The 19,153-nt window shown below is 54.1% G+C and overlaps 1 protein-coding gene across 1 annotated transcript in view; it reads right to left on the bottom strand.

The window, feature by feature from the left end:
- LOC126961746 (maestro heat-like repeat family member 5) overlaps nt 1-19,153 on the bottom strand; it is a 71,577-nt gene that overhangs the window by 29,005 nt on the left and 23,419 nt on the right. Inside the window, exons 7-19 of the mRNA XM_050802384.1 lie at nt 16,834-16,941; nt 16,408-16,524; nt 15,707-15,826; nt 15,120-15,266; nt 14,304-14,426; nt 14,083-14,162; nt 12,702-12,837; nt 10,848-10,943; nt 9,495-9,599; nt 8,038-8,173; nt 7,584-7,750; nt 4,631-4,780; nt 3,677-3,831 (exon numbers count right to left, since the gene is read on the bottom strand). Of these exons, the coding sequence (XP_050658341.1) occupies nt 3,677-3,831; nt 4,631-4,780; nt 7,584-7,750; nt 8,038-8,173; nt 9,495-9,599; nt 10,848-10,943; nt 12,702-12,837; nt 14,083-14,162; nt 14,304-14,426; nt 15,120-15,266; nt 15,707-15,826; nt 16,408-16,524; nt 16,834-16,941 (1,640 nt within the window). The remainder of the gene's footprint in view (nt 1-3,676; nt 3,832-4,630; nt 4,781-7,583; nt 7,751-8,037; nt 8,174-9,494; nt 9,600-10,847; nt 10,944-12,701; nt 12,838-14,082; nt 14,163-14,303; nt 14,427-15,119; nt 15,267-15,706; nt 15,827-16,407; nt 16,525-16,833; nt 16,942-19,153) is intronic.

Raw genomic sequence — 19,153 nt, 5'->3', positions numbered from 1 at the left:
TGGTAATTGTTTTAAGGTACCGTGAGCCACGCCCATATAAGGTGCCAAGCTGAATCCGTAGATGTTGTGGGTTCTGACTGCTCTACCCACTGGCTGTCCCCCCCATCTCTCTTCCTTTCCTTGGGCCTCTCTATTCCGCAAGACACACAACAATATTGAAATTAGGCCAGTTAATAACCTAACATGGGCTGTAAGTGTTCAAAAGGAAGAGTCCCATTTCTCTCACTTTAAATTGAAAACTAGAAATGATTAAGCTCAGTGAAGAAAGCATGTTGAAAGCCAAGATAGGCCCAAAGCAAAGACTCTTGTGCCAAACAGTGAGCCAAGCTGTGAATGCACAGGAATAATTATTGAAGGAAATGAAAAGTGCTACTCCAGTGAACACACAAATACGAAGAAAGTGAAACAGCCTTATTGCTGATATGGATAAAAAGTTTTAGTGGTTTGAAGAGAAGATCAAACCAACTACAACATTCTCTTAAGCCAAAGCCTAATCCAGAGCAAGGCCCTGACTATTCCACCCTACGAAGGCTCAGAGAGGTGAGGAAGCTGCAAAATAAAAGCTGGAAGCTAGCAGAGGTTGGTTCATGAGGTTGAAGGAAAAAAGCCATCTCCACAGCATAGAAGTGCAAGATGAAGCAGCAAGTGCTGGTGGAGAATCTGCAGCAAGTTATCTAGAAGATCTAGCTAAGATCACTGATGAAGGTGGCTACACTAAACAACACGTTTTCAATGAAGAAATCACCTTCTATTGGAAGATGCCATCTAGGACTTCCATAGCTACAGAGGTAAAGTCAAAGCCTGGCTTCAAAGCTTCAGAAGACAGGCTAACTCTCATTAGGGGCCAATGCAGCTGGTGATTTTTTTTTTTTGAGACGGAGTCTTGCTCTGTCGCCCAGGCTGGAGTGCAGTGGCGCAATCTCGGCTCACTGCAAGCTCCGCCTCCCAGGTTCACATCATTCTCCTGCCTCAGCCTCCTGAGTAGCTGGGACTACAGGCGCACACCACCATGCCTGGCTAGTTTTTTTTGTATTTTTAGTAGAGACGGGGTTTCACCATGTTAGCCAGGATGGTCTTGATCTCCTGACCTCGTGATCCACCAGCCTCTGCCTCCCAAAGTGCTGGGATTACAGGCATGAGCCACTGTGCCTGGCCTTGCAGCTGGTGATTTTAAGTTGAAGCCAATGCTCATTTCCCATTCTGAAAATCCTAGGGCCCTTAAGAATGATGCTAAATCCACTCACCTGTGGTCTAGACATGGAACGACAAAGCCTGGGTGACAATGCATCTCTTTGCTTCATGGTTTACTGAATATTTTAAGCCCACTGATGAGACCTACTGCTCAGAACTAAAAGATTTCTTTCCAAATATGACTGCGTATTGACAATGCACCTATCACCCAAGAGCTCTGATGGAGATGTACAAGGCGATTGATGTTGTTTTCCTGCCTGTGAACACAACATCCATTCTGCAGCCTATGGACCAAGGAGTCATTTTGATTTTCAAGTCTTATTATTGAAGAAATACACTTTGTAAGAGGGTAGCTACCATAGATAGTTGTTTCTCTGATGTATCTGGGCAAAGTACATTGAAAGCCTTCTGGAAAGGATTCACCATGCTAGATGCCATTAGCAACATTCATGACTCATGGGAAGGAGGGCAAAATAGCAACATGAACAGCAGTTTGGAAGAAGTTGATTCCAACCCTCACAGATGACTTTGAGGGGCTCAAGACTTTGGTGGAGGAAGTAACTGCAGATGTGGTAGAAATAGCAGAAGAACTAGAATTAGAAGTGGAGCCGGAAGACTGAATTGCTGCAATCTCATGATCAGACTTGAACAGATGAAGAGCTGCTTCTTATGGATGAGCTAAGAAAGTGGTTTCTGAGATAGAATCTACTCCTGGTGAAGATGCTGTGGAAATGACATCAAAGGATTTAGAATACTCCATAAACTTATTGATAAAGCAGTGGCAGGGTTTGAGAGAATTGACTCCAAATATGAAAGAAGTTCTACTGTGGGCAAAATGCTATCAACCAGCATCACATGGTACAGAGAAATCTTTCGGGAAAGGAAGAGTCCATTGATGCTACAAACATCATCGTCTTATTTTTAAGAACTTGCCAGACACCTGAACCTTCAACAGCCACCACCCTGATCAGTCAGCAGTCCTCACCACCCACCAGCAAGAGGGTTCCAACTTGCTGAAGGCTCAGATGATCATTAGCATTTTTTAGAACTGAAGCATTTTTAAATTAAAGTAGGTTTTAAATTTTTAAGGTTCTTTGAAAAGACATAATGCTATTGCCTACTGAATAGACCACAGTATAGTATAAACAGAACTCTTATGTGCACTGGGAATCACGGAGGCACATGTGACTGCTCTATTGTGGTGTCCTGGAACCGAATCTGTAATATCCTGAGATATGCTGGTACCTCAGACTCTACACCCTGATAACAGAAAATATACCTCCTTCTTGAGTGCCAATGGGACATTCCCAAAAAGCGTTTAAAAGACTAGTAAATTCCATAAGGTAAAAACTTTATAGACAACACTTTGCGACCACAGTTCAGTAAAACTAGAAATTATTCACAGAACCACAGGTGTGTTTCCACATGGAAATTAGACATCTTCCTGGAAACAACTCGGGCTCTGGGAGCTTAGGACACCCCTGTTCTGTTGGCTTCTAAGTGTTCAGTGAAATGGGAGCAAGGCCAGCAGCTGGGACCAGGGACCTGTGTGTGTATGGGAGTCACTGTCTCACTACCAGGTGCACCCCAGGCTAGAAGGAGGGTGACAGTGAGGACAGGTAAGGGGGAGTAAGAGGGGCGCAGGGCAGTGCATGGCGGGTCCTGGGGGCAAGGCTTGCTGGGTCTGGAGGCGAGCTGTAAAGGTGGGAGTGCCTGAAGCTGGTGATGGTCACACCAAGGGATGGGCAGGGGAGTGGGTGGCTGTGGGGGATGGAAGACAAGGTCCTTGGGAGAGAGGAGATCCAGGCCTGGAGAAGTCAGGGTGAGGGGAAGACAGGGAAATCCCCCAGGAGTCAGGCATGGGGAGCGAGCTGGGGGTTGTCCCTGACTGGAGCGAGGGGCCATCCAGGACAGGTGCATAGTAGGTAAGTGGCAGGGGGTATGGACTGAGGACTTGGGAGGCAGAGCTGGGACTTTGGGAAGGAAGGGCAGTGAGCAGTGACAAGGACCCTGGCCCATCTCCAGGTACAGGGGTCTGAGGGCTGTGAGAAAAAAGCCAGCCCCACCTGAGAGGGCTTTGATGGCCTCGGGGACATAGCGGGGTGGTCTGTGGAGGGGCAGGAAGGAGAAGAGAGTGTCTGTTGATGAGGAAAGACAGAGGGGTTTGCTGCTGGGTGGCGAGGCTTCGCTGTGGGCTGGGGTCTTGCCAGGAGCACCCAGGGTCCTGCGGCCTCTCCATCAGGTGACAGTGTGGCCCGGCTGGGTCAGGGGTTTCATGTGGAGTCAGGACAGGAGACAGTGAGCAGTGCATCCCCTGTGCCCACCCAGGAGGTGTGCAATGATGAACAGATGTGGGCTCCCTCCAAGCACCCAGCCCTATAGGGATCCCTGTGGGCCAGGATGGGGGCAGACAGGAGGGCAGAGGTCACCACCTCTGCCTGGGGAGAGGACAGGGGGTGGGCAATGAGGGAAGAGGGGCAGGCACCTGTCCAAGGGGATGGAGATGTCCAGGAAGGTGGTCACCAGCTCGCGAGTGTGGCTCCGGGCCAGCAGGGTGATGGCGTGCAGGGTCTTTTCCTTGGCTTGGGGGATGCGGACAGAGCACAGGTGGAGGCAGATGGCCTGGGCCATGCCGGAAACCTGTGCAGAGAGGGAGAGGTCTGACAGGGAGGCCCAGCCCTGCCCTGGGGGCTTGAAGGCAGAGGGAGGTCTCTCCCTGATGAGCCCCTTCAGATATGGCCCTGTCCTGAGCCGGCCCACCCAGATGCTTGGTCTGCAGAGAAGTCCCAGTCTGGGGGGAACAGGTCCTGCCATGTGCTACATGACATTTGGGGTCTTCGTATGCTGTCCACGTTGCACAGGCAGACATTGGAAGGTCCAGCGCCCCTGCCTCCCATCTCATTCCTAAACATGCCACTTTGCCCATGAGGTGCCCTGTGCCTGGGGCACCCTGCCTTCCCCTTGGGGTCTCTCCTGATCATCCCTAATGCCCAGTGCTAGTCTCCCTATCTGAGCTCGCCCACTTGCAGGACTTGGCACTGGGCATCCTCTCTCTGGGGTGCACCCCTCACCTCCCTGTGGGGTCCTCCTCCCCCAGATCACATCCCCATACGCTGTCTGGGCAACATCTGGCTGTGTGTCCGTCTTCCCTGAGACCTCAAGCTCCTCAAGGGGCTGGTCTGTGCCGTTCCCTTCCTTTCCCACCATTCCCATATTACAGCACACAGCGACTGCTCAGACCCCGCAGTCACCACCCAGGACCCAGGGGACTTGCTTGGGCCATTCATTCATTTGCTCATTCAAAACCATCAGACTAGTTGCTTCCCAGGGTGGGATCTGTGACTCCCCCATCAGGCTCAAGGACCTGAGCCCTGGATGCTGACCGCTGGGCACTCCCTCCACCCCCTGGCCCTTCCTGGCCCAGCCCCAGGGCCCTCACGATCTTCAGCTTGTCCCCGTGCTCCTGGACGGCTATGAGCAGCATCTCGGAGGCCGCCTGTACACGGAAGGGGCTGGTGGAGCCCAGGCTGTCGATGGTCGTCCAGATGAGGTCATTCAACTCTGCCAGTGTGAGCTGCTGCATGATCTCCTGTACAGCAGGGGTGGAGAGAGGCCATCACCTTGGGCCACCTGGGCCTGGGCACCTGCCTCCCCACTTCAGCTTTTACCCCTTCTCCTTTGTCCCAGGATCTCCCAAGTCTCTGAGCATATCTGGCCTCCTAAGCCCCACTCCTCCAGGTTCCAAGCACCTGCCAGCGATTTGCAGTCTAGACTTGCACACGTCCACATCTGTCAGAGCAAACCATGGCCCAGGCTCTTTTCCACACTCATACTCCATGCTTATCCCAGGACCGGGTGGCCAGGCTTCCCCTCTCCCCTCGTCTGCTGTCCTCTGCCCATAGGGCTTCCTCATCTGCCAGCCTCAGCCCCGTGGGGTGCTCCCTGCCAGGCTCCAGTCCTCCTTATGAGCATTTATCAAAGAGAAAGTGAACTTCCGGGCTGTGAAGGAGCTTCAAGTTCACCTGGGCCAACCCTCAGGCCCAGAAGGGTGTGTGGGCTGCCCTCAGCCTTGGAGCAGGTCAGGGTGGGTGCAGCCGGGACCTGGCTCCCGTCCCAGGACAGGCAGCGCTGTCCCAGGACCCTGACACCCTCTCCATCTCCTCCCAGGAGTGGCTCTAAAGGTCCAGGAAGGTGAGTCTCACCTCCACAAGTAGCCATGAGCTCAGGGGTGAGGACGGGGCTCTCAAGAAATGCAAGATGGTGGGTGTGACCCCTGCCTCATAGCCTCAGATTACAGCCTCCCGGAGGGGGGACCGGGCCTCAGTCACTGCTGCAAAGGTAGAATTTTCTGGAAAGACTTCAGGCATCGTGCCACTATCTATACACAGCTATTTATATTTCAATTTAAGTAAAATTAAAAATTCAGTCCTGCAGTAGCACTAGCCACATTTCAAGTGCTCCATGGCTCCCTGTGGCCAGTGGCTACCTTGGGTAGCACAGAGATAGAACACACCCATCCTCCCAGAGCGTTCTCTGCACAGTGGGACACACAGCATTGAACCAAAGGAAGTTAGAAGCTGAAGGAGGGATGGGAGAGCAGCCTGACAGAAAATTAGGGTGTCTGCAAGGATGTCAGGATGGCAAAACTCTTCTTTGCATGTTAGGATATTTGTTGGAGTGCCTGCAATCTGTTAGGACACTTCTAAGTATATTAGAACATCAAGTTAAGTGTTAAATAATGGATGTCAGAATATTTATTAGAATCTTTTAATTCTAAAATTTTGATACAGTGTTTGTGAGAATGTTAGAGTATTAACACAATGGTTAGAACGTTAAAATAATTTTAGTGGAAGATTTGTGGTAAGAATTTTTTACAAGAATATTGTTATTATACATCGGGCTAGAATATTTGTTAGATGATTAAAATCATTTGCTATAATGTTAAACTTTTGGTTAAAGCTAGCATTTAGAATGTTTGTGAAGAAATTCAACTTGGAATGGTGGTTAGATTCTCAGAATACTACAGTCTCAGGATTGGTAAAGACTTTGGAGCCATCTTCCTTCAATCAAGAGCAGCAATAAATGTGAGATAAAGGTGGCAGTGATGGTAGAAGTGGTGGTGGTGGTGATAATGATGGTGGTGCAGGGTCATAGTAATGCAGATGGTGATGGTGGTTGTAGTCATGGTGATGCGGTGGTGGTGGCAATGGTGGTTATGGTGATGGTGATGGTGGTGATAATGGTGGTGGTGACTATGATCATGATGGTGGTGATGATGGTGGTGGTGATGATTACAGTGATCATGATGGTGGTGATGCTGTTGGTGGTGATGATGATTGTGGAGGTGGTGATGGTAGTAATGGTGATGATGGAGATGGTTGTGGTGATGCTGTTGGTGGTGATGATGATTGTGGAGGTGGTGATGGTAGTAATGGTGGTGGTGGAGATGGTTGTGGTGATGGTGATGGTGGTGATTATGATGCTGGTGGTGGTGGCTGTGGTGATGGTGGTGGTAGTGATGATGGTGATGGTGATGCTGGTGGTGGCTGTGAAGGTGATAATGGTGGTGATAATGGTGGTGGTGGTGACAGTGACAGTGACCATGATGGTGGTGATAATGCTGGTGGTGATGATGACAGTGGGGGTGGTGATAAAGATATTATGTATCCAAGACCAAATGAGGAGTTAGGGACAAACTTGGGACCAGAACCCAGGCCCAAAGTGTCTGTTCCTCAGCTGGAACCTTTTCAGCCCTGTGGTTCTATGATGGTTCTATGATTAGCAGACCCTCCCATCCTCTCTCTTCTCCTGCTCCTGTCTGTCTGGGGAGAGCCAGAGCTGGACACCCATGGTCTGTGTGCAGGGACCACATGGGGTGAAGCAGCTGTCCCTTCAGTGAAACTCTTCTTTCCCGGCCCTGCCTCTGCTGTCAGGGCAGGTTCTGTAGGGTAAACTGCAGCCAAGTGAGGTATTTCCCTTCTGGACACAGACAGTGAGTTGGCCCTAGGGCTTTAGGTTTTCCACACTAAACTTCTAACTGGCCTCAGCACACCAATGGCTTGTAACAGTTGCTGAGAGCACGGGTTCTGGAGTAGCTGGGGCTGGATCAGATTCCAGTGGGGTACTGACCAGCCTTGTGCCACCATTTCTTCATCATTTGGTTCAGTTCAGTTTATAAAACTTGAGGAAGGGATGTAGTAATGTCTGTGAAGCCCCTGGCATAGGTAATAAGTAGGCATCTAATGTGTGCTGGCCCCCCAAACCTTCCTGGCTCCACCTCAACAACGTGGGAGAGAGCAAGCGAGCACATTTACCCACCACTCCCCACTCCCCAGATATGTGGTGTGCTCTGGTCATGCCCCTGCCCTGCCCTCCACTCTAAGGGCTTTGACCTTGATGACTTGGGAGCTGCCAAGCTGGAAGATGCGGTTCTTCACCGTCTCCTGGGGGCCCAGGGGAGTGGCCTTCTGGTCTCTGCTGCTCCAGAGTGGGGCTCCGTCTGAATGGGCCTGGGAGAGCTCCGTAGAGCCCTGTGATTCTGCCTGCAAAGCTTCTCCTGCTGGCCAGGGACAGGGTGGGGTGAAGGCAGGGTGAAGGTGGGCTTGGGGTCTAGTCTGGAACAGGGCAGGGTTAGGGTAGGGTCATTTGTAATCAGGGTCAGGCTTGTGCCCAGTTTGGGGACTGGGATCAGAGTGGTGGGGGTCAGGGTGAGGCCATTACAGGGTTATGGTTCAGATCAGGGTTGGGTTTGGGGGCAAATTTGGGGCAAGGTTGAGGTCAGGGGTGAGGGCGTGGGTCTGCCAGAGGTTGCAGTTGGGGTGGAAGTTGGTGCACCACAGAACTCACCTTTGTGGCACATCAAGAGCTGGTAGAGATGGCTCGCCCCTTCCAGGCTGCAGCGCTGGATGGCCCTGTCTGGGTCCTGGCACAGCATCCCCAGTATGCCCACCAGTTGCCCAATCCTTTTGAAGTTCTCCTTTGGCTGTGTTGAGAGTATGGGAATCACTGATGGCAGAACCTCCCTGCAGAGCCCTGCCACACACTCACACAGCACGGCCGACATCAGAGGTGACCCCTCCAATGGTGTGGCAGGGCCAGGACTGGGGGCTAGGCAAAACATTCAGTAATCAAGAGAAATAATATTTTAATGCAATATTTAGAAAAATCAGAATAAATGCAAAAAACTCTGTGATGAGCAAAATCTCAAAACTGTAAGTAAAGTCAGGATCTGACCCTGCTTTTGCATGTCACCTCGGCTGTCCTACTCTCATCCTGGTCCTGGTTTAATAAAACTTTATTTACAAAAGCAGGTGGTCAGCCCACAGGCCATAGCTTGCCAAATTGAGTTTTAAAAACATCACATGAAAATATGAATCATCTTGATTACAGAGTTTTTTGTTTCTGAGGTAAAGTTTGTGCACAAGGTGAGTACCTTGCTTGCCTTACCCTGGTCCAGTCCTGTGATGTTGAAATGAATTTTGAGTAAATTGAAGCCACTTTAATTGTCCTCCTCCTCCTAGGGGTGCAGCATCTTTCCCTTGACAGAACAGTCCCCCTCCCTCCAGCATTTCTGCCTGCTGTCCTCATTAGACCAGGCAGCCACCAGGCATTAGAGCAAGGAACGAATTTCCCCATCCCCCTGAGTCTGCTTAGGGAGTTAACATGGGTTTGGGCTCATACTCGCGGAAGTGCACTCTCTGACCATGTGCTGATGCAACCCAAGGGCAGATGAGCCATGTCATGATGGGGGCTGCACTGGCGGAGGGGTGGTGGGGTGGCCACTCCACACAGCAAGGAACCCCTAATCAGGTGCAGGGTCGTACAATTTACCAGCCTTCTCACACCTGCATCCCATCAGAGCCCCACCATATCCCTCTAGGGAGGGGTCATTTCCATTCACTTTACAGGTGAGAAGCTGGGGCTCGTGGAGGAGAAACACCTGTACAAGGCCTTAGGTGCATAGACAAGTGCCTAGCTCCAGGGTCAGGGGTCAGGGGTCAGGGTGACCTGCCTTCAGATCCCAGCTGTGAGGCCTCGGGCAGGTCCTGCCCCTCCCTGCCTGTTCCCTCACTTGCAAGGAGGGAGATGGCCTGGGCCGCCTGTCACTACGGAGCCCGGCCGTGCTGTGGGGTACTCAGGGATCCATTCTGTCCTGGAGGCAGGAGTACAGGGGGCCTTGAACCCTACGAACCTTGGCAGGATCTGGGAGGAGGGCGGCTCTGGCTGGGCCCCTGCCATCCAGGGCAGGAGGCCCAGCCGTAAAAGCCGGCTCGGAGCATGGGACTGGTGAACCGCATACTCACGTCCAAGTTGCCTTTGTGATTCAGGAATTTGAGGAGGATCATGCAGCTGTGCACAGCCCGCTGCCGCTCATGCGCCTTCTCCGACGCTAGCCAGATGTACAGGTGCTGCGGGGTGGGCAGGGTCAGGGAGAGGGTGCTGCAGGGCCCTTGGCCCAGGCCCCGGCCACCACCCGCCCAGACCCCGCCCACTCGGCCAGGCCTCCGCCCAGCACTGGACCAGACCCCCCGCCCACTCGGTGCAGGCCCCGCCCACCCCGGCTCTGCCCCCTCCCTAAGGCACCATCCCTCCTTGGCCAGGCTCTGCCTGCTGCGCTTACAAAGGCATCTGGAGACAGGTACGTTAAATAGTTTTTAAGCCAAATCTGAGCTCTTTATTAAGGTGATATATGATTAGATGTATAATTCGTGACTCTGAAGTAGGATGAGGGTACATGGTATTTGGAGATTTCGTGACCCAGTGGTGTCCCAGAAACACATCTGTGACTTCCCCAAGACGCGCTGGGCTCCTCTGCACTGCTTACCTTTGCCCTGCGTGCCCTCTGACTGCTGGGCCCCTCCCTTCCCTTCTCTGCCCATAGCTGTCTTAGTCCTCAGCCAGGGCTGCCAGAAGTCCCGTTGGACTTGACCTCTGAGGCAGAGCCAGCCTCCCCTCCCTGGGCCTCCGCCTGCCCCAGGACTGTCATTGCCTGCTCTGGTCTCCCTCCTGACAAGGTGAGGGAGGGCAGGTGGGAGTGGGGGCAGCGGGTTTGGGAGACCCTTCAGGGGACACTGCAGGGGAAGTTCTCTAGGAGGGAGGGCAGAACCCTCATCAGCCCTCTTTCTTTCTTTCTTTCTTTTTTTTTTGAGGCAGACTTTCTCTCTTTTGCCCAGGCTGGAGTGAAGTGGTGAAATCTTGGCTCACTGCAACCTCCGTTCCCCAGGTTCAAGCAATTCTACTGCCTCAGCCTCCCGAGTAGCTGGGATTATGGGCCCCCACCACCATGCCCGGCTAATTTTTTTTTTTTTTGTATTTTTAGTAGAGTCGGGGTTTCGCCATGTTGCCCAGGCTGGTCTCGAATTCCTGACCTCAAGTGGTCCACCCGCCTTGGCCTCCCAAAGTGCTGGGATTACAGGCGTGAGCCACCGCGCCTGGCCCATCAGCCCTCTTTCTACCAGGCCACCTGCTGTCTCTCCCTCCCCAGTGCCCCAAATCACTGTGATGCCTAAGTGGGGGTGGCCTTCACCCCTCCTGGTTCCTGTACCACTCAAAGCCCCCAGGTCCCGCCCTGCCTCCTCTGGGATGCCCTCCTTTGGGGTCTGGGCATAGGCTGAGGACCCCTCGGCCCCAGCCGACTGGCCTCCCCGCAGCCTCACCGACAGCAGGAAATGCAGCTCGTCGGTGGTGGGGTTCTGCATGATGAGGCTTTGCAGCATGAGGTCCAGTGCCTCCATGGTCCTGCTGTACAGGTTCTGTGTAGAGACGAGGGTGGTCAGGTAGTGCCACGACCAGGTGGACACAGGGCCTGAGGAGCGCCCACTTCCTGCACGTGCTGGGCTGCTCACCACTGGGGCTCGCCACCATGCCTGCGAGGGGGCTGCCATGACCCCCATTTGGCAGCTGTGCGGACTAGGTGGGGAGGCCTTTGGTGATCACCCAAGGGCACAGGTGTCTTAGTGGCCCAGGCAAGTTCATTCCTAGCAGGGCTAGCTTCACAGGAGGGTACCCTTAGTGGTCCCAGGGTCCCAGGCTGAAAAGGGCCCTGTGCTGGGTGAATGCGCTGGAGGTTCTTAGGTTTGAAGCAGGGGCTGGCATCTTCATTTTGCCCAGGCCTTGCCAATGACACAGTGGGCTGAGTCCCGGGTCTTACATGCCGTGTTTCCAATCTTTACTGCTTTGCTTGCTAGGCATGTTCAGGGAGCGCGAGGACCAGAGAAATGCCCCCAGCTACCCTCCCCTCCAGGGCCCGCCAGGAGCAGAGCCCTGGGGCTCTGGTCACTCACTTACTAGGTACCCTGGGGAGACTTGGTTTGCCTCTCTGAGCTTACTTTCCTCACCTGAGAATGGCATGAAGCCAGCCCCACCTGCCAGAGTGGAGGTAGGCAGGGGATTGGAGTCAACAGGAACCTCAGTTCAGTACTTCCAGCTCCCAGTGCTAGACCCCCAGACACCACGTGGCACTCCCTGGATGAGCCAGCCTCAGTGTCACTGTGTCATCATGTAACAGGGTCACTGAACTGTGGTGGCATTGGGGTGTGGCCAGTTGGGGGCTGTGTTGCTCTGGGCCCAGGACACCCTCGTTCTCTCACACCCCACCCTAGTGTGTGTCTGTCTAGTTCCAGCCTGGACTCAGCCTCGGGGGGCAGGTCGGGGTTCAAACCCTGCCTTTCCCACCAGACAGCCTCATTTCTCTGAGCATTTCTTTACTCTGGGGCCGCTGCTGGGAAGGTGATATAACTGGTCTAGGGCCTGGCACCTAGCAGGGGCTCAGTTAACACTGGCTTTGGCTACAGGCCGAGGACTGCAGACACTCAAGAAGTCAGGTGCGGTGACTGTGCCCAGGAGCCATACATGTACCCGGTGGTGGCCATGAGCAACGGCAGGCATCTCTTTGTAGGGGCGGCTTTTACTGAACAGAACCCAGGAAGGGGTTGGCACTGGCCAAGTGCTGAGAGCAATCCTGGAGTTCCTTCCTCCAGCCTCCTGGGGTGGCAGGGTGGGCTGGGCACGGCACCACCTCCGAGTAGCTGTGTGGTGAGACTAAGCCCACCCTGCAGGGAAGGTGACTCATTCCAGGTGTTGCAGGGACCACTACAAGGTCGGGGAACTCCTCCCTTCCTCTCCACTTCCCTTGGGCTGCTGGGGAGCTTGGCGAAAACTCAGACCTGACCCTGCCACATAGCATGGTGGCCAAGGCCTGCAGGGCTGGGCAACACGGGCTTGCCAGTTTCTTTCCGCTGGCTCTCAGGGACGGCAGGGAGGGAGGGAGGCCACATGTGCCACTCTTTACAGGGTGCTCCTCCGTGCCACTGGTCACCCGGTGTCTCAGTTTAGTTGCCAAGTGTTAAGTGCCATCGCCCTGTTAGTATCACCCCCATTTTACAGGTGGGCAAACACACCGCGGCATATAGCACGCAGCAAACCTGCAGGAGCTCAGAGCAGTGAAGAACTGCCCCGGGTCCCCAGCCCTGGTGCATCCAGCCTGCCCACTCCCGAGCCATGGGCCACACCTGGATGTTGGGAGGCTCCAGAAAGAGGCAGGTGTGCTTCTCCAGGGCATCCAGCAGCGGCAGGGCGAACACGCTGCGGAAGCAGGTGGACAGGAGCTGAGATTTCCTTTCCAAATCTATAGGAGGCCTCAGCTTGCTGTTGGGAAGACAGAGGGCCATTAGCATGGAGCTGGGACCTGGGGAGGTTGCTGAGTGGCATCTGCCTTCATCCCTGCAGACTCCTGGCCTTTTGTGTTCATAGAGACTCTTGTGCACACATTTGCCTCCCTGGCCCACCTGCCTCTGCAGGGCCTTAAGCTGGGGCATCCTGGCCAGGTGATGTCCTGGTCCATCTCTCTTCTCAGTCCCTGACTTTAAATGCCATCCTGATGCTGTCTAAGGAGCATCTCCATCTTGACGCATTCCCCCAGGGTAGCTGCACCCACAGCCTGCCCCATCACAGTGGAATGCAGTGCCATCCTCCTTGTTGCTTGGACCAAACTTCAGCACATTCTCCATTCTTTTCCCTCCCTTGAAAGCTGCGTGCAGCCCTCCAGCAGCTCCTGACAGCTCTACCATCACAATTTGACATTTAAAGACTTCTTACTTTTAATCAGGCCACTGTTACTTTTCTCCTGGATTGTTCTAGGGGGTCCTGACTGGTCCCCCATTTTCTCTGGGGAGCTCCATCTACTCCCCACACTGGATCCAGACATTCCTTCTCAAATGTGACTCCCCCAAGGCCCCACCTCGCTCAGGCAAGAGCCAGTGCCCTGCAGTAGCCTGGATGACCTTCCCCGTGGCTCCCAGGGCCCTCATGCATTCCAGCCCTGCCACCCTGGCCCACTGGGGGTCCTCCAGCAACCCTGCTGTACACCAGCCTCAAGGCCTTTGCACCCGCTTTCCCTTCAGCCAGGCACTACAGCGCTACTCTCACCCTTTCAGGTCTTTGCCCAAAAGTCCCCTTTTAGGGTGTCTATCCCAGCCTCAGGCTGTATTCTGGAGCCTAGAAGAGCATGGGGCTGGTGCTGGGCGCCCAGTCCACCAATATTCGGTTAATCAATTCTCCTTGCAGAGTTTCCTGTAGCCCTCAACCCGTGAGGATCTTACCTCCCCTCCAGCTCGCTCCCCCAGCTCCATCTGCTTTCAGTCAGCAGTGTCAGTGTCGCTGAGGTGTGTGGTTTATTCATGGTCTGTCCCCACCCCCCAAGTGTCAGTTCTTAGAGAACAGGGATGTTCCCTGCTGACCCACAGCTGGGTCCTCAGACCCCAGAATGGTGCCTGGCACACAGAAGGATGCTCCATTTCTGACCTCTCCACCTCGCTGCCTGCCAGCTCCAAACGCGAGTGGAGAGGCTGCTGCATGGCGCTGAGGAAGCCCTGTGTGAGGCGGGGGGCCTACCAGAGGCTGGATGCGATGTGCATGGTCTGCTGGCGACTCCGCGTGTACAGAGTGTCCTGGGGCTCCTTCTCCATCAAAACCTGCAAGTCGCAGGTGGCACCAAGCCACTCAGGCCTGGTCTGTCTCACTTCCAAGTGAAACCACCTAGAAACCCACCCCACCCCTTCTGCAAGGGGTAAACTGAGAGAGGCTGCCCGCCTCACCCAGGGCCTGGAACGCACCATCAGACACTCGAGGAGCTCGGAGGTCTGGGAGAACTCGTAGCTGTGGGCGCCCTCATTCCGGCTCACCGCACCCATCAGCATCAGGGTGGCCGTGAGGAAGCTCTGCTTCAGGGTCTCATCCTGGAATGGGGGACAGGGTCAGGGCCCGGGACGTGGGAGCGTGCAGTGGGAGCAGGAGCGTGAGGCTGTGATCCGAGGGGCCACAGAGACCACCCACTGGGGCCGCATCTGGGGGGCTTCGTAAGGGGTGGGGCTGCATGGTTTTTTTTAAAACTGTAAATTGACAATGTTTAAACACTGGGAGAGTGCCTGTAAGTCTCTTGAGATGTGGCAACCCCATGCCCCAGGGCCACAGCAGTGGCGACCCGGGGCAGCGATGTGGCTACTTTGGGGTGGGGGCAGCCCTGGGGAGCCTCTCACAGTGACCTGGGTTGGAGGCCCCTGGTGTGGGGTGTGGAGTCAGGGGCTTGTCATCAAGGCATGATGGACGTCAGCCTGGCCTCTCCACACCCATGTCCCTCACCCCCAAAGTGAAAACCCAGGGTTTGCTTTAAGAGCAGAAGTGAGGGTAGAGGCACCATGAAGCCCAGAGAAGTTTCGGTGGGACGGACAGACGAAACCGTGGGGCCACCAGGAAGCTCGGCCTGGTTCCTCATGATTCCAGGGTGGGGTGGCGGTGGGCTCCAAGGCCCTGGGAGGTCCTGGAATTCTCCGCTCTCAGAGGCCGGCAGGGCGGCTGGGCTGGGATCCAGGACTCGGTCTTGGTGGGGACGGGTAGGTGTTGGGATCTTGCCGGGGCATCCAGGGGCATACCCATGAGCTGTAGTGGAAGTAGAAGACCATCCTGGACACGATGTTGTCCACCCACGGGAGGATGTGGGCCCGGGCTTTGGCCGCCATCTGGCCGTATGCCAGGAGGATGGTGCTGCTGGCCCATTTCCAGCGCAGGTCCTCCGAGTTCTGGCCGAGGGGTGGCAGGTAGGTGAGGAGTGTCAGCACCCCGCCCTACCCTCCTCCGGAGAGCTGTGGAGGTGGTTGCCCAGCTCTAGCAGGGTCCTGAGGGCAGGCGTCTGTCCTGAGGGGCGGTGGGCCTCCATGGCCCTCAGTCGGAAAACAGGGGGACTGGGACTGGCTCTTTGGGGGATGGCTCGGGCCTTGTTAGGGCCACGGTTTGGGCGGGGTGTTAGGGTGGGGTGTGCGGGGCGCTCGGCTCTGCTGGAGCTGGCTGGAGTCCAGGCCCCTTGCCTTCCCCTCCTTGTGGTGGCCCCCCCACGCCCACCTCCTCCCCTCCTGCTGAACGGGGCAGTGTCCTGGGAGTCCCCAGAGGCTGGCCTTCATGGAGGGTGGGGGTCCTGCCGTCCCAGCCCCTTGCTGATCTCTGGGGACCCCTGAGCCAGTACCTTCGGGGAGGAGCTGTGGAGGCTCCATCTGATGGGCCTGCTCCGGCCAAACTGGTCCAGGACAGCCCAGACGTCATCCAGGTGGCGGGTGGCCGCCAGCCCCAAGGTCAGAGCCATGCCCTGTAAGTCGGGGTCAGGGTCACTCATCAGGGGACCCCAAAGTCCAGGAACAGACCCGGCTCCTCCCCTAGCAGGAGTGAAAACTGAGGGGGAATGGGACCCCCAGAGGGGGTTGGGGCTCATCCAGGGCCCCAGGGCAGCCAGCACCCACCCCACTCTGTCAGGACCTGTGACCGAGCCCATGCCAGGGGACACACGGCTTATGGGGTCTGGTAGGGGGAGTGAGGGGCGCGGGGGGCAGAGGTGGATCCCTGGAGGCCCATTATCCCTCACTGCCGGCTATGAGCAGGCTGTGCCGGAGTGGGAATGAGGAGATGTGTTTACGATGGAGGAGGAGGGCTACGCTGCGGCTGAGATCACGACTGTAACTAGGGTCAGGGTTAGCCTGTGATCGGCATCAAGGCCTAGCCATAGACCAAGGTCAGAACTTAGTTTGTGACCAGGGTCAGGGGTTGAAGTGAGAACAGGGAGAAGGCTCAAGCTGTGATCAGGATTAGGGCGTAGTGTGAGACCAGCCATCAGGCTCAGCCTGTGGTCAGGGTCAGGCGGTGGTGGGGGCAGGGTGGGGCCTGGGCCCTTACCTCCCTCTGCTTGGGCCACTGGTGGGATGTTTCCAGGAGGGCTTGCAGGTGTCTCCTGACTGTGGCACTGTTTTTTTCAGCTTGAAGGATTAGCCCGTAGTAGGTGAACAGGAAGGCCTGTGGGAAGGGCAGCATCTTATCTGGTGCTTGACCCCCCGATGGCCTGCCACCTCCTCTGAGCAGCTGCCCTTGACCACACTTGCTTGGCCTCCCCGGGCCCCTGCAGCCACTGCGACACCAGCTGTGGACTATCCAAGCCTCTGCCTGTGGCTGCAGCAGGTGCAGCTCAAGTCCTGCTGTCCAGGCCCCACCCCTGCCTCAAGTCCACCAACTTCTTGCTAGGGCCCTGGGTGTCCTATGGATAGAGCCCCTGGGGCTGTGTAGGGGGCAGGCAGGGGCTGCTCCTGGAGGCAGGGTAGGGCTCACCTTCTCAGGGGACTGCTCCTGTTGGGTCCGGCTGGGCGTGGTGAGTGTCCACAGCAGCTCCTTGGACCACACATCCATGCTCAGGAACGGGACTGACTTGATGGCCATCTGTCAGCAGAGGGGCATGGGGGCTGGAGCCGTCTCTCTCTCTACCTGAGAGCAGGGCCCGGGATTCTAGCTGCCCCTGCCCACCCTGGCCACCCTGAACCCTGAATCCATCACCCCCTTGTCCCTCCCCTCTTTTGAGTCCCCAGCGCCAGCTCTCTTTGTTCTACAACTCTGAGGGACAGGGAACTCATTCCTGAAGATTCTTTCTGCAGAGGGGTTCAAGGTGAGGCTGGAAAACCAGGAGACTGGAGAGTGGAGTCCTGACTGTGTCCCGGGCACCACCCAGGAGTCTCTGACAGAGCAGATGATTAGTGAGAGCCAGTGGAAGGTGGCCCCTCTGCGGTGGGTGCTGGGAGGGCAGGGCCTCGTCTGGTAATTCACAGCTGCACCAGCACCCTGTGTGGTACCCGGCACACAGCAGATAGGCCATTAATTTTATAAATCAGTGAAGGAGAAATCAGATCAATGAATGAACTGTCTCTTCAAAATACAAGGTCCTGAAAGTTCCGTTCCTACCATCACGTGATTTTATAATGATGACTACAATATTTCTCAATTTCAAGTGTTCCCAGATTCTGTGATTCAACATTTCCAAGATTTTTGATCCAAAGATTCTTTGGGGTTGGATGATAACCTCCAAAATTATGATCCCAAACCCAAAAACCTTAAAAGCCATAAATTTGATAAATGTGAAGGTAAACATTTTAAAAAGCTAGTTCAGCAACATTACTATAAATTAAGTTGGAAGATGAGGCAAAATTTTGTTTTGATCTTTGTTGCCGCCTATTGCCAAGGGTTAACATCAGGGATCAACGACCTGCACTTTATAAATCGATAAGAAGATGACAAACAAGACATTGTAAAATGATGAAGGGATACATAAATGATGAAGACACTGTAATCTCAACCTCCTTAAGACTTCAGGAATGAAAACTAATGTAACGTTTTGACTAAGATTGGCAAACAGTCAAACACTGACTATCAGCAAGGAAGTGTCCTTTGGTGGGAGGGTGGTTGGATCTGCATTTTTGGAAGGTTTTTTCAATCTCAATTAAAAGGCAATGTCAATATCAAAGTTTAAAATATGGACAATTTCCCTAAGCAACCCCATTTCTAGAAGTTTATCCTGAAGGAATACTAAGTATGTGATGCTGTGAGCACGAGGGGACATCTGGTGGGGCAGAAGACGTAGGCAGGACCGTTTGCATCCTCCTTGGGGTTGATCCCTTGGTTCCTGGAATGGAAATGCTCCCCCACTTATGGCAGAAGCTGGATGAGCTTGTCTGCCCGGGGTAGACCTCCTCCTGGCCATCTGTAAAGCACTAGGGTGCAGTAGGACCTGCGGGGCTCTCTCACCCTCAAGACAGGTGTCGGCAGAATCTCTATGAAACCTCAGCCCCCTGGGAAGTCCTGAGGTCGTCCCCCAGAAGGTCCCCTCCCCCAGACCTTTACTGTCTTTGTTCACTGTTGCATGTAACAATGCCACAGTTCCTTGTCTAAAATTCAAATTCCCAAGCTCAGAAAATTAAACATTTTTCCCCCTTAGCTTTGCAGCAACCTCATTGGATAGCAGACACTGAGCCACACTGACGTGATGCAATTTGTGGGACCTGGTGTGACTATTTGCTTCTGTAGCAGGGATCCTAATCTATTTCATTCTGCATCTGCCCAGACCCTGTTAAGGATGTTCTTGGAATATGCAGCGTGTATATCATATTACTTTTTAAAAAATCTAGAATATTCTGAATTTTGAAGCCCATCTCTTCCCCAAATTTTTAATTTTTAAAGTTTCAAGTATTTAAAAAATTGAGGTATTTTAACTCACAATGAAGTGCACAGATCTTTCCTGTAGAGTTCATGAATCCAGCCCACGTAATTCACATCCTTTCAGGATATAGAGCATTTGCCACCACCCCAAAAAGCTCTGTCATGCCCCTTCCTGGTTAAGCTCTATCACTACAAAACTGTTCTGATTTCCCTGCGGATTAGTTTGGACTTTTCTAGAATTGCATGTAATTGGAAGCATGCAGTCTGTGATCTTCTGTGTCTGGAACTTTTTCACTCAGCATGTTTTTGAGATTCATCCATGTCATTGCATGTACCACAAGTTCATTCCTCTTTTTCTATTTTAACTTTTATTATTTCATTTTCTTTGTTTGGTTCAGGTTTAACTTGATCCTTCTCTAGTTTCCTGAGATGGACACTGAGATGA

Source organism: Macaca thibetana, chromosome 8 (assembly GCF_024542745.1).
Source record: "Macaca thibetana thibetana isolate TM-01 chromosome 8, ASM2454274v1, whole genome shotgun sequence".
NCBI lineage: Eukaryota > Metazoa > Chordata > Mammalia > Primates > Cercopithecidae > Macaca > Macaca thibetana.
This window is presented reverse-complemented; position numbering and strand designations above follow the sequence as displayed.